Here is a 14409-nt window from a genome sequence, read left to right as displayed (position 1 = left end):
TAGTTTGCTTTGAGTCCCAGCAGATTTGAAGCCTGTCTCTGAGATACAGAGATAGGGATTTGCCATCCTTCACTCTGTCTTTAAAGGCATATGGCTGGTGGGCTGAGAAACCTGTCAAGAATCCAGTGTCTGTTGTGTGCCAAGCAGTGTTGCTCTGATGACTGATCTGTTCAAGGGAAGGGAGCTTATATCAGGGTGACGCTGTAGTGAGAGTAGCTGCATACAACAGGCTGCACTTGCAGGACACAGTTCTGGCGTGATCTCTTCCACCATGTGTTCCCTGAGCCTGCCTCCTCCATGCTCCCTCCAACACCACAAACTCCACTGCTGGCTCGTCTCGTGGAATATGAGCTTGAACCTACCTCACCATCTTAGCTTCTGGCTACACTTAAACACAACACCATGCACATAGCAGTAGCTCAATAATTATTTCTTGTTTGGTAGATGCAGCCCAAAACAACAACTAGAAATTTCAAAAATTAATTTGAATCAATAATACCTAGCAACACTGTCTGCTCACCGGCTTAGTATGCATAGTTAGAATTCTTCACAGGCATTGATCCAAAAACTTCCTGTTGGGATTGTTTGCTCCTTCCTGTCTCTTGAAAATCTGAACTTGGAATTTTGAACAATAACCTGGATGATCAATTTGGTTTATTTTAACCTCTAACGCTGTTGTGGGAGACTCGCTTCTCCTGCCTCAAAGGTCAGCAAGCTGATTAATATGTAAGCAGGGTTTATTCGTGATACCTCTCAAGGAAGAGAACGGGCCTAGCCAAGGTGGGAGAGACATAGGCATAGGTCCCCAGTCCCATTGTCCTGACGGCTTGTAGTATGCTGGGTAGGTGAGGGAGGTACATATTGATTTGGTGGGAAAAGGTGGTGCATGCTCTTCCATCAGAGGGCGTGACCTCCCAAGATGGCTGGAGGTTTGTTGACTCAGATCCTTACCTTGCTCCAGACCACCTCTTGTCATCTGTTGTAAAAACAGATATGTGGCAGAGGCAGTTAATCAAAGCTATTTAAGAGGTATTAAGGACCCCGTCCCACCACGCCTCCTTCTCCTACATTTTCTAATTTCTACCTGACAATACCACATTGAACTTACTGAACTAAATGATCTCTGTCCTGAGGCTTCTATTTTGAGTTCTCTCTTGGCACCTTTCTAGCAGGCACTTAAAATTGGGATTTTTCTTTTTTCTTTTTTTTGATCTTGGATGAGATGCAGAATAATTTACGGTTATGCATGACTGAGATGCAAGAAAAATATTTCAGAGAAACCTGTCTCTAAGTGGTTATAAGAATAATCTGGGATAGGATTGATAGAGAATTTAATTTAGCAGAATTGAGACGTGAAACAAAATACTAAAATCTCATTTTCATACTTAGTGGTGTATTGCTAATCATACTTAACAGTTGTGATACATATTTTGGTTGCACCTAAAGATGTCTCATCCTGTGCCTCCATCATTCTGTAAATAGAAGTTGAAGGAGAGCATTTCAGTGTGTTGTTGTTTATTATCCATCACTCAGAGGTAGATAGAGCCCAGGGAAGAGTCCTTTGTAAATACACTCTAATAATCACCCAGGACATTTAATTTATGCACAAAAAGTGCCATAATTCTTTCTGTTGGTTGCTTCTTTTACACATTGATGGCAAGAAAATTAAGAGCCTCCATTAAAAACATGGAGTTTCAAAATAAAAATCCAAGACTTAGATGCAACCCAGTCAAGCATATTGTTCTCTTGGGCTGTGGCTGGTCAGCCTCTCTCCAGCAAAGCGCCAAGATAATTTCAGAGAATATTACACTGAAAAATATTGCTTCCACATATATTGGCAGAAAGCACCGCCTAGGAAGGAAACTCATCTTATCGCAGAAGCCTGCAGAAATTGCCCAGTGAGAAAAATGAAGTACATCCAACATGGCAAACCAAAACAATGGAAGTAAGGGCACATTTCACAAAGGCTTTCAAAGCAAATTTGAAATTTTCTTTTGAAAATTTGTGAGTCCTGCAGAGACCCTGCACCATAAGGCTGAGAAGGGTGGGGAAGAAGGGGTTCTCTCTCTTGTAATTCTTGTAATGAACACTTCAAAGGGAAGTTAAGCAACAATTTTTGGTATTGAAGGACAAGTCCATTTAAAAGTGAATTATAAAAGCAGGGCCATAATTTAAAGTAAATCAATGGACAGTTTCCCAGCTAGCTAACGGTGAAGTTGACGTGTTCCTTGTTCTCTCTCCTTGACTTCTTTGTACTAGTAAATTCTGTTGAAATCCTGGCCCCCTTAGGCCCTGGTCACAGCACGTGCCTTGTTCTTTTCCTTCCTCTCCAATCATGTTCTCTTATCTGTGTGTTACCTACCATCCCTCTGTGATCATTAATTCCATCAAGGCTTCCACTTATGTAAAGTTATGGAAATCCTTCTCCTTAATTCTATGATTTTCCACATCAAATCTAATATCTAGAATACACACAGCATCTTTTTTCCAAAACCTGCAGTCCCTCCTGACTGTTCTAGTTCTGGCAAAGGCACATTCATCCTTCCAATCACACAGCCACAGCCAACTGATTATCTCACACTTACGCCCCTCACCTAGTTAGACACCAACCTTTCTAGATTTTTCCACTATAGTATCTCCTAACAATATTTATTGCTGGGTGATGGGATTGTATAATAAAAGTATACATTAATCATTTAAACACACACACTGCATCGCTAATGTAGATATAGACAATGAATTTTCCTATAATTCTGTATCTTGTACCTGTCTCTTATCACATTGTGAAGCTCTGTATTCATCTTGACTTCATTTCTCAGCTCATCTCATGTGTCCTCAATATCCCACTTTCATCCTGTCCATTGGAAGCAAATAACCTCACTTTAACTTGGCTAAATTTGAAGGTTTCCCATGTGTGTTCTCTCCACTGCCATTCTTAAAAACCTCAAAATTTCCCAGAGTTCTCAAATATTCTTCCCTCCTATTTTCCAATTGGTCCTGATTCTTTGCCTTCATATCTGTTTTTGGATGTTGGCCCATCAATGGATTATATCCCCTATCTCTTTCTCTGGCATCTTCTACCTCTTTCTGGAAAAAACAACTTCCCTTCAACCTACAACATTCTCAAGTACTTCATCAAGAAAAAAAAAGGCTTCTTTAGCTCAGCTAATCTCTCAAGGCCAAACCTGCCTTTTTCCTAGGTCCTTTTTCTTGAGAGAAGTTGCCTTCCCTTCCTAACTTCCTCCTAATTCCTCAATTCATTGTAGTATTTTCAGTCTTTAGAACTCTACTGTAGTAGCCGTCTTGAAAATCATCATTTAACAACCTGAGAACGAAATCCAATAGCCTCATTGCAATTTTTAGCGTTCTCTGAGACACTTGCCACTACTAACAACTCCTTGATTCTCAAAATGTTTTCTCCCTGGGTCCTGTGACTCTCCAGTCCTCCAAGTTCCTTCTTATTTTATTGACATCTACCAGGTTTCTTTATTTTTGCATGTTTTCCTCTTTTTATCCCTTAAATATAGATTCCACTCAAGGTCCGACTGTTAACTCCTTCTTTTCACTTTTTTTTTTCAGATGAATTTATTGGCTCGCATGGAATGCCTAGCAAATTTGTATCTCTTTTCTCTTGAAATGCAAACTAGATTTCTAACCGATTCCCAGACAGCTCTGTTAGGTCTTTTCCAGGCACCTCAAACTCAACGTGTCCAAAATGTAGCATATCATCTTCCCTCCAAATTTTCTTTCCTTGGCTTACTTAATTTCCTGTTTTATCAATTCTCCTCAACATATATATATATATATATATATATATATATATATATATATATATGGCAGGATTGTTCTATTTACTCAACTGTTTCTTGCTAGATGTTTTAAATGATCCTCATTACTGGAATATCTGTCTTCTTTCCAACAATCTAAATTCTGTGTAACTTCTCAGATCCAGGTGTCGAGTCCCTACTGCCCTATGGCCTGATAACTTCTCTCTTCTGACTACAGTGTTACTTGTTATTCATTTCTTTGATTAAACTTTAACAAAATATTACATCTGGTTAATTTTTCACATCATATTTTCATTTAATTTGTTTATGTGTCTATGTTTTATTTACTCAATTCAATTGTAAATCTAATTTTGTTTCAAAAACATGGCTTATTTATTACATTTGCTCAATCTGTCTCCCTCATTTATGTAACCAAAACATGTTTGTGAGGTATGTATGTTATACAAAACACAATATTAGATACTGGGCAAAGATTCATATGACATGGTCTTGGCCATAGAGGGATTTAGCACCTAATGAAAGAGTCAGAAATAAAAATAAATAAGTACAGCAATGTTATGAGTGTTGTGTTAAATGTGTGTGCAGTGTACTTTAGGCAAACAAAGAAGAAATGCCTTAATCGATTAAAAATTGTCCCAGAAGATGCCACCTGGGTTTATTCCACAAGGAGGAATAATAGTTAAGAAAGTGGACAATGCTGAAAGGACATTCTATGCAGGGCAAAGTTAAATGTTTAAAATATATATCGTTTATTTATTAGGAATGGGTAGACTGGGGTTGGGACAGGAATTTGGAAAGGCAAGAATCACAAAAGGCTTTATATATCAAGCTAAGAGTGTTGACTGGGTACAATGAGAAGCCATGAGGAGAATTTTAAATACTACTTTCCAATGAAGTCATATACACAAAGGTACACAACTCAAATGTTTGCAGCTCCATGAATTTTCACAAAGCAAAACACATCTGTGTAGCCAACAGCCAGATTGAAAAAGAAAACACTCTCAGAATCTATGGAAAGATTCTGTGTTTCCCTGAAAATAAGACCTAGCCGGACAATCAGGTCTAATGTGTCTTTTGAAGCAAAAAATAATCTTATTTTACTATAATATAAGACCTGGTCTTTATAATATAATATAATATAATATAATATAATATAATATAATATAATATAATATAATATAATATAATACTGGATCTTATATTAATTTTTGCTTCAAAAGATGCATTAGAGCTGATTGTCCAGCTAGGTCTTATTTTCGGGGAAGCAGGGTGTTACTCTCATCCAGAAACACCCTCCCAGACCCACCTAGAATAACATTTGACCAAATGTCTGGGCATCCCCTGGTGCTTTCAAGTTGACGTAAAATTAACCATCATAGACCCCTCTCTGCTGGTTGCTCTTTGGATGAGCACTGGAAGAATTGGGCTTTGTGACTTTTTTCTTGTTTGTTTCTGTTGCTGATTTCATTTCTGTTTGACGTATTCTTTCTTTAGATGGTCTAGCAGCCCTTTTCTCTTTTTCTTTTCTCCACCTTACTTCTGCCTCCCTCCCCGGTCCCCACCATGGTTCAAGCCATTGTGTCTCAGTCTAGTTGTGTAGGACACAGCTCCCTGGGCATTGGGGGATTTTACTGCGGTCATTACTCTAATTTCTGGAAAAAGTTTGTGAAAGTATTTCCCAAACTAATAGATGGATGAGAGAATGATACACCAACATTGTACGTTCAATTTAAATATTATCTAGAGGGAGAAAGGGGAAATAATTTACTCTTTGTGTCTTGCTTTTTGATTCCAGAATGGAATCTACATTCCCGATTTTTCAAAGACATTTGATACCTATATCCAGAAGTCCACATGTTTCAATTTATAAGACTAATTTAATTTCAATTGCTTTTATAACCCAGGTATGTCATTTAGCATGACAACTTCCTTATCTTCATGAAGTCGGTCATTTATATAATGCATAATAGTTATTGAGAATTTTAATTCAAAACTCATTATATATGTTATATCTTTACAGTAGCCTTTGGTGAAAGGCAGGCAGACATTTATATTTATGACTATAAGATGTTACATGTAACTTCCTAAGTATAACCAGGTTGCCTAGGAAAAAAAAATGCTGCTTCTGGAAGCACTTTCTGTTAAAATATCTTATGTTCAGGAGAAACTGACTGAACAGATGTGAAAATGCACACTTCATAACTATTTATGCTACTACTCTGTAAAACCTGGGCTCTGAGTGTCAGCCTTCCACGGCTCCTGTAAACTTGTCAATTCTACCACCAAGTTCCATATACTTGGGAATCCAAACTTTCCCATAACTTACTATGTAAGTCTTACCCCAGACCTGTGCAGAGGTCAAAGTCTCCCCTCTTGGCCTTAATGTCATACCCTTTATTCCAAGCAGTGACCCTGCCCTCGTCCTAAGAGACAGGCTCTCCTTTCAGCTACTATCTCAGGCCACCCCAGGTAATCAACCCTACACCCACCTCTCCCACCATAAGGAGAGCCACACTCCTGCTGGATTCATCCTGGACCCTGATTCAGATTGGAGCAGCTCAATATTACACAGGAAACCAGAGCAGCAAGAGGAAAAAAGAAAAAAAAAAGTGTACTGGCCTACAGTGCCCTAATCTTGCTCAGTAAGGTTTTCTTAAATATAGAACTTGAAGCCCATTTCAAGTGGATAGGTTTGGGTAAGATAAACATGGCAGGTAACCCAATATTCTCCCTGCCCTTTTAAATATTTGCTTACCCTATGAGAAGGGAGAAATTTTCCTATACCCTTCTACGTTCTGTCAGCTGGTCTGATACTTTAATTGACATAGGACAGGTTAACAAGAGCAAATGATCAGATATAACTATATGCATATGCTCAGGAACCCTGCATATAGGAGTGGTTCAGAGACAGAAAGGTAAAATGGGGTATATGTGACAAACAGGTAAAGAATGAGGTAAGGTGCCCTGAGGCTTCAGAGGAGAGGAGAGAACTTCTAAGTAGATAAGAACAGATGTTCAGTAATTAGAAGTTTGCTCTGTCCTATAGATAGGCCATAAAATGTTCTTTCTGGTAATAACTATGATGGGCAAGACCCCAATTTAAATTCTTCAAGGGAAAGGTAAAAGTTTCTCTTGAGCCCACAGGTTCTAATTGCCTTCAGCTCAAAATAATTCACATGCCAAAGTGTCTCATCTTGGAAAGGCCTGTTCTGAACCCCTTTACCCTACTTTCTTTCACTCTCGCCTAGCATTTTCCTTTATTGTCGGGGCCATGTTTCTCATCAGGATATCACCTCAGTTTATACCTATACACTCAGAGTTGCCACACCTCTCCTTTCCTCCACAGGTGGTTCAGAATCTGGAGAACCTTATGTTCCAAGTGTCTTTTTCAGACAGTTTCTACCTGTATCACCCAAGGCAAGTGGCAATGTGTAGAGTATGCCAGCTAAATGCGGAATTTGGCAGCTGGAAAAGTGTGGCCTCGGCTTTGCAACCCAGCAGTGAGTGTCAGAAGAGAAAAGACAGCAGAAGAAATCTAGGGAGCTAGACTGTCGTGCTCTTGGCAGGGGAGATGTCGAGTCTGTCGTGTCCCTCTCTTGGTCCTCAGGTACAGTTCAATGTGGTGGTCTCAGCCTTTTCCCTGAGTGAACTGCCCAGCAAGTCTGAGCGTGCTGAGGTCGTTCAAACCCTGTGGCGCAAGACAAGTGATTTTCTGGTGAGCTGAAATCCCTTTTCCCTTCAAGTTTTAAAGCAGCTTCATGGTTTCCATGCCTTTCCTTCTATCCATTGGAGCTTGTCTTCGTTCTTTTCTCCTGCACAGAATCCTTTGTCCCTCTTTTATGGTCTTTTACGGTCTCCATCCCCATTTTGTATATAATACCATTTCGTTTAGGACCACTATTCCATCTGTGAATGTTCTTACAAAGCTACATTTATGTTTTCATGTAGTTCAGGGCCTCTGCTCAGTTTCCCCTTTTGTGAACAGATACTGGTGGAGAATGGAACAAAAGCTGGGCACTGCCTGCTCATGGAAGCCAGGGACCTCATCCTTAAGGTAAGGTTCTTTCTCTTCTTCCCCCACTCTGTACCTATCTGTCACCAATTACTGGTACTCCTTTGAAACCTGAAGAGACTCTGTCATACAATGGTAAGAGTGACTCAGGTTAGTAGGCCTATGAAGTCATTATGCTATAGGGTAATGGTTGGCAAACTAGGGCCTATGGATCAAATCCATCCTGTCACCTGTGTTCATGTGAGCCAGGTTTATTTGAGTGTCTCTTGTGTATGGGTACTTTCACACTACAAACAGTAGAGATGAATAGTTGGGACAGAAACAGATTTTGCCTATTCTCTGGGCCTTCAAAACAAAGTTTGCCAACCCCTGATCTAGGACATTGCTGAGCCAAGAACCTTATTTCTTTAGGACTATAGGAGCCAGTGTATGGTCATAAATTTGGTTGTCCTGAGTGGGATTTGTTTGAGAGTGGCGGTTGCTGACAAGGAGAGCACCATCCTATGTGCCAAGTTCCTGCCTTTCTCCTGCTGCAAAGAGAAAGTTCTTTGTTTGGAGTATTAGAGAAGCAGCCAGCTTAACTCAAAGAACATAGTTAATAATTACCAGAATTGAATTTAAAGGAGTCCTCAACTGACTGAGTGCACAGATTGACTTATAAGAGTAGACTCCTCCGGCCCAGCTTAATATATATATATATATATTTGTTTCAGGGAAAGGAGAAGTCACCTCTGGACCCTCGTCCAGGTTTTGTCTTTGCCCCAGTGAGTATTCCACCTTTCCCAGCACGCAAAGATCTGAACTCAGCTGTGGCAGGACAAGTGAGAGGGCAAAGCTAAGCCACCCTCCACTGCTTTGTGTCCCTATCGGGTTTCTTAGTGGTTCCACTGCTCTCCCTACCCCCTTTCCTATGCTCTCTTATCCCTCCTGGACCATTTAACTCCTAGTTTTTCAGTTTCATGATGTATGGTTCTTTTGTTTCACTGCGTGTCTTTTATGTGTGTTTACAGTGTCCTCATGAACTTCCGTGTCCCCAGTTGACAGCCTCTGAGCCCCTCGCCTGTAGCTTTTCCCAGGCTTACCACCCCATCACCTTCAGCTGGGTATGTATCCTGGGAGCATTGCAGCAGGGAGAAAATAGACTGGGAATGAAGGATGAGAAAGAATCAGAGGTGGGAGGAGTTGGAAAATTCAGAGAATAGCCTGGAGATTTTAGGGCCTGAATGTGCATGACATAGAATATGAAAGTGCTGCAGGAATGAGGGTCAAAAAAAACTTTTCCCTGTATCTTTTTCCTCCAAGCAGTCTCTCTGTCCTTATCTTAGAAAAAGCAGCCAAAGGAGGAAAAGTTCTCGATGGTGATCCTTGCCTGAGGGTCTCCAGAGGAGGCTAATCGCTGGCCCCGGATCACTCAGCCTGTCCTTAAACGGCCACGCCATGTGCATTGTCACCTATGCAGTCCAGATGGGCATATGCAGCATGCTGTGATCACAGCCCGTCGACACGGCAGGTATAGAGACGGTGACCTGAGTTAGTGGGAGGTGGCAGGAACCTGCAGCCCACAGTGACCTTTTCTTCCATAGGGATTTGTATCACTGTGCCCGCGTCAGCTCCTGGGGAGATCTTTTACCTGTGACCACACCGTCTGAGCTTCCTCCGGCCGCTGCTATAGATCCCGCTGAGAGCTGCCAAGGATGCTGTGGGGTCAGAGCCAGGAGTGCAGTTTCCAGGCTCTCGGCCTCACATGGAAAGGTACTGGCTCAGGTAGTAAATGGCCATCAACTATGATTGGATGGCCATCAGTTGTGGCTAGTTGGCTGTCAGCTGTAACCAGTGAGCTATTGGCCACTAATATAATTGCCATGGCTACGCTAGCAGAAAATGGGGGTTAGCAAGAAGATGGCGGCTGAGCCAGCAAGCGGCAGAGTGAGGGTTGCAGATCATGTGGCTCCTGTTTCCTGTGTCTCCAACCCAGCCGCCAGCGAGACTATAGTGGTGTGACTCCCCTATCTATGGCTCCATGGGTGTTCCTTTTTGACCTCACCATATCCTGCGTTCTTATGTGTGGAGCGGGACCAGAGACTCCACATGCCGCCTTGCATAACAAATGGCTCAGCGAGCAGGGTCTCCCGCATGACAGATGTGTACCCAGAGTTTTCTTCTATCATGCCTGCCAAGGCTAGAGCTACCTGGTATCCAGGATGGGAGTGCTGGTACCCTACATATCTGTTTGAGGTTTTAATAATAATAATTAAAAGTTTTCTAAGAATGGAAATGGATCTTGTGATTTTTAAAAGGTATGGGGGTCTTCCCTGCAATGAAGTGAATCCTCAGATTTCCAGTGCCTGTCTTCCCACCCAGATCTCAAGCTCACCTGCTCCTGTAAGAATAAGAATACTACAGCTTCTCCCAGAGACCAGGACGTCCCAGGGAAGTAACTGCAGGAGTGCGGAAAGCCGCACCAGCACTCAGAACTGGCTCAGCAGGTCTCAGGGCTGGTAGGCCACCTGAATAGGGGACCAGCAGCTGCCGAGCCTCGAGTTTTTTCTCCCTCCGTCCTTCCCTGTCATCTTTCTCAGGGTGCATCAGCTCCCCCAGAGTCTGCTTCATGCATCTCCCTCAAGAGGTGATCCCCATCAGGACGGCATCTTCATCTCCACCTGTTTGCCCAGGCAGGGTCCTTCCGTGTACTTGGTTCATTTCTCAGTTTTCCCCTAGCCTTGCTGTTTCAGAGCTAGAGCAACTTTCTTTGTACTAAAACTCTCAGTCCTAACACAATACATGTCAGGAAACAGGCACAATCAGCAGTTGTAACAATATCAATGTTGTAATACTGGAAACCTCAAGATGCCACCAGACATTTCCATACCTGGAGCTATTTTTCCGGGGTTACAGGAAAGAGGAGTCCCCTCATCTACTAGTTCTCAGAGTGGTGGCAGCATGACCTCTCAGCCCCAGGTGGCCTCAAATCCCTTCTGAAAGGGAACGGTTCAGGTATCAGCATAGCAATCTAAGACTTGGGTTGGAGTGGAAGGCTTAGATCAAATGTCCTGAGCGATGCAGGACCAGGTTGTCCCCAGTGCAAAACAGCTGGGAAGTAGCTACCATAGACTGGATTAGACCAGCCCCAGGCATGAACTAAGACAGTCCACAGCCCTTGGATTAGTCATGGAACTGAAGGAGAGAAGACAGAGCACAGGGCTGTGCCTGACAGGGAGTCTGGACTTTCTGGTTTCCAAGTTCAGGAGGCGTGAGCCAGGGGAGGGGCCTCCCTGCAGGGAGAGGGCGGGAAGCTGGGCAGGGCCCCAGTCAGCTATGCAAGGCTGCATAAGCAGAGGCAGCCCAGAACAGAGAGGATCACAACAGCCTCCAGAATCTCGGGAGTGGACACTGCAGCTCAGACCACCTGAGGCACCAGTCCTGCTCCAAAGCTTGTAACTCCATTTGTCATTCGGAGGTCTCTGCTTATCCTGTACCCCAAGGATGGAACCATTACTAGGAGTAAAAATTGGCTGCCTGTTTGCTCTGCTGGCTCTCACCCTGGTCTGTGGCCTCATTCCCATCTGCTTCAAATGGTTCCAGATTGAGGGAGCCACAGGTATAGCCCTCTCTCATCCTTGCCCAATAACCTAAGTCTGACTTCCCTATCCTGCTATCCTGACTCCTTGCTCTGATTCTCTCGCCATCCCCAAGCTTGGGATGTTGGGTGCTGCCTGTTGCTCTTTAGTTGCCTTTGTCCATCTCATCACCAACTGGATTGTAACTCCTGTTTATTAGGTCGTCACCGCCGGGTCCTCAGCCTCCTGAGCTGCATTTCTGCTGGTGTTTTCCTGGGAGCAGGGTTCATGCACATGACCGTTGAAGCACTGGAGGGAATTGAATCCGAGATCCAGAAGTTCGTGATGCAGGTGAGCAGCTGAGTCGTGGGCTTGGGAGGCCAGAATGATGAACAGAAGCAAGGGAAGAAGGGGAAAGTGATGGAGCCAAGGACAAGGGTGGAATGACAGGGAAGATGACAGCTTCAGTGTCGTGTGGAATGATGACAACAGCTCAGCTTGGGCTTTAAGGAAATCAGTGGAGCTGACGGGACAGGACAGGAAGCTGAGCTGCTCCATGCCTGATCTAATTTCTGTTTTTTTCTCCCTAGAACAGGACAGAGAGTGAGGGAAATTTTTCTGATGATGTTAGTTCAGATGATGTAAGTATCTTCCACCAGCCCCTACCTGGAGGGTGAGGAAAACCGGAGACTTCTGTCATACCCAGACCCTTCTGAGGGGAGGATGTGAGAAATTCCAGGAATCCCTCTGCTCCTCAGCTCAGACCCTGGGGAAAGGAATTGACCAGATCCTTCTGGGTGTATGACACCCCAGACAGACCTCCTGCTTTGCTCTCATTCATTGCACCCTCTGCCATGCTTCACATCGTTTTTCCGTACTCCTAACCCTACTGATACTGTGTCCCTGGGTCCTCTGGTCTCTTGCTGCATGCCCATACCTCCTCAGGGCTTCACTCCCCAACGCTTTTTATGTTCTAGTCCCACGTTTCGCGTTCTCTTCAGTCTGCCATCCCACGTCCATCCACTCTTCTTCCATCCTTTCCCATCTCACAGCCCCTTTCTCTGTTCCCAGACGAACTATCCCTACGGAGAGCTCATCATCTCCCTGGGCTTCTTCCTGGTCTTCCTTTTGGAGTCGCTGGCATTGCAGTGCCATCCTGGAGCTCCTGGAGGATCAAAAGTGCAGGAGGAGGAGTGCGGTGAGGCTCACGTCCTTGGACTCCACAGCCATGGATCGCTCCCCTCATCCTCACGCAGTCCCTTCCGCGCCCTCATCCTCCTGCTCTCACTCTCCTTTCACTCAGTGTTTGAAGGTCTAGCTGTGGGGCTGCAGACGACAGTAGTGGCTACCGTGCAGCTCTGTGTTGCTGTCCTGGCTCACAAGGGGCTCGTGGTGTTTGGTGTAGGTCTGCGGCTGGTGCAGGCAGGCACTGGAACACGAAGGGCCGCGCTCTCCATTCTGTCATTTGCTCTCATGTCCCCCCTGGGTGTAGCCATAGGGCTGGCTGTGGCTGCAGGAGACTCTGAAGGGGGGCGAGGCTTAGCCCAGGCTGTGTTAGAGGGTGTGGCAGCTGGTACCTTCCTGTATGTCACCTTCCTAGAAATTCTGCCCCGGGAGCTAGCTGGCCCTGAGGCCCCTCTGGCCAAGTGGGGCTGTGTGGCCGCTGGTTTTGCCTTCATGGCCTTTATTGCATTGTGGGCCTGAGATTCCTGACTTCTGATGGACCTCTCTCTAATGATCTCCCAAATGGCTTCGGCCCTCAGACATTTCTCTCCGAGACTAAGTGCAATTCACTAGGTATCACCCCGGTGAGCTGGTCCCCAGCTTTTCCTACATGAGATCCCATTGCTCACCCAGGACTGAGAAAAGGATGATTATTTTAGGTTGAGTGCCTATACATTGGAGAACCGATTTAAAGACCATCACTCTAGATTTGACTCTTGTCCCATTTTTGCTACCTTGTGTAATAAAATGTCCATTTCACCCTTCCCTTCAGCCATGCTGTGCTTCATCTCTCCGGGTTGCCGAAGAGCTGCCAGGTAGAGTGGGGAGTGGGAAGGGTGAGTGTTAGACAGTCTTTTCTTCTGGATTCAGAGCCCCTAGCCACTTGGTCGATTGCAGCCATGCCCCCCGGATATGGGAGCATTGCTGAAATTCCAACCTTACTCACAGGTGTTGAAATATTGAGCCAGAGTTCCCAGCATTTAGAGAAGAGGTTTAAAAACAGAAACCATGGGATCTAGATCGTTCCCTACACTAACCACACCCACCCCACTCCCGGTACCTGTTGTCAGCTGTCCCCAACGTGTCCAACAGACTCTGGAGATCAGACGAGACGGATCCTATTTCCATCTGGTTCCTATTTTTCACACTGAGCCCTGTGTGGCCTCGAGGGCATGATAGCTCTTTGAGCCTCTGTTTACTTCCAGCTTCCTTGTGCTGAGGGATTAAGAAGCAGTGTGTTTGGAGCGGGAGAAAGGCGCCAGATGAATGCTGAGGGTGTTTACTTGGCTCTGCCATGTGGTAGAGCCTTTTGCCTGTCTTACCTGCCACTATGCCCCGGGCCCCACCCCACTGGACCATTTGTCTTTCAGTTGAGTAATCCCTGCAATGTTGCTTCCCTTAAAAACAGCACCAATACAGAAACCGATTATCTGAAATTGAGGAGGAGCAGGTCGACTGCTGCCCACCCCCTGACCCATGAGATGGAGGAATATCTCAGACTTGGTGGAGAAACAGGGAAAGTCACCCTCACCACTTTGCCCCTTTGAATATTGTCAGTGTAGAAGCCCAAGTGACCCTAACGTGGGCAAGGTCTCCTGAGTTTTATTGTCTCATTTTGAAGCAGGGCCCCGTTGAGACCCCCATAGTAGAGGCCTTGCCACATCTGACCTCACCTTTCCTTGACCTGTAGCTTAATAGATCATCCCCTGTGGCTTGAGTTTGGAATGTCCCCTGTCCACCCAGTTCCCTGTTTTAGAAAATTACCCTGAAATTTAAGATTAATTACCCCTAGACTTATTGATCACAATCTCCATGGTTTACCAGGCTA

General features: G+C 44.5%; 1 protein-coding gene across 7 annotated transcripts; it reads left to right on the top strand.

The window, feature by feature from the left end:
- Positions 1–7459: 7459 nt before the first annotated feature.
- On the top strand, positions 7460–13352 carry LOC141570616 (zinc transporter ZIP2-like). 7 transcript variants are annotated; one of them, XM_074328113.1, is made up of 9 exons: positions 7645–7842; positions 8514–8564; positions 8811–8903; positions 9126–9310; positions 9384–9552; positions 10098–11398; positions 11578–11708; positions 11948–11998; positions 12429–13352. In XM_074328113.1, the coding sequence occupies exons 6-9, from the start codon at positions 11284–11286 to the stop codon at positions 13059–13061; spliced, it is 930 nt and encodes a 309-aa protein (XP_074184214.1). In that variant the 5' UTR covers positions 7645–7842; positions 8514–8564; positions 8811–8903; positions 9126–9310; positions 9384–9552; positions 10098–11283; the 3' UTR covers positions 13062–13352. The 7 variants fall into 7 exon arrangements, with proteins under 7 accessions (XP_074184210.1, XP_074184214.1, XP_074184212.1 ...); XM_074328109.1 differs by adding an exon at positions 7460–7503 and having other exon boundaries at positions 7774–7842; positions 8514–9310; XM_074328111.1 differs by having other exon boundaries at positions 8811–9310.
- Positions 13353–14409: the final 1057 nt, after the last annotated feature.

The sequence above is a fragment of the Rhinolophus sinicus genome, linkage group LG03 (assembly GCF_036562045.2).
Source record: "Rhinolophus sinicus isolate RSC01 linkage group LG03, ASM3656204v1, whole genome shotgun sequence".
Classification (NCBI taxonomy): Eukaryota; Metazoa; Chordata; class Mammalia; order Chiroptera; family Rhinolophidae; genus Rhinolophus; species Rhinolophus sinicus.
This window is presented reverse-complemented; position numbering and strand designations above follow the sequence as displayed.

What these genes read in the sequence shown, in the direction of transcription:
- LOC141570616 (XM_074328109.1), top strand. Translation starts at nt 11,284, where the DNA reads ATGGAACCATTACTAGGAGTAAAAATTGGCTGCCTGTTTGCTCTGCTG. An exon ending in CCAGATTGAGGGAGCCACAG is followed by an intron (nt 11,399 to 11,577) that starts GTATAGCCCTCT and finishes CCTGTTTATTAG; the next exon opens with GTCGTCACCGCCGGGTCCTC. An exon ending in TCCAGAAGTTCGTGATGCAG is followed by an intron (nt 11,709 to 11,947) that starts GTGAGCAGCTGA and finishes TTTTCTCCCTAG; the next exon opens with AACAGGACAGAGAGTGAGGG.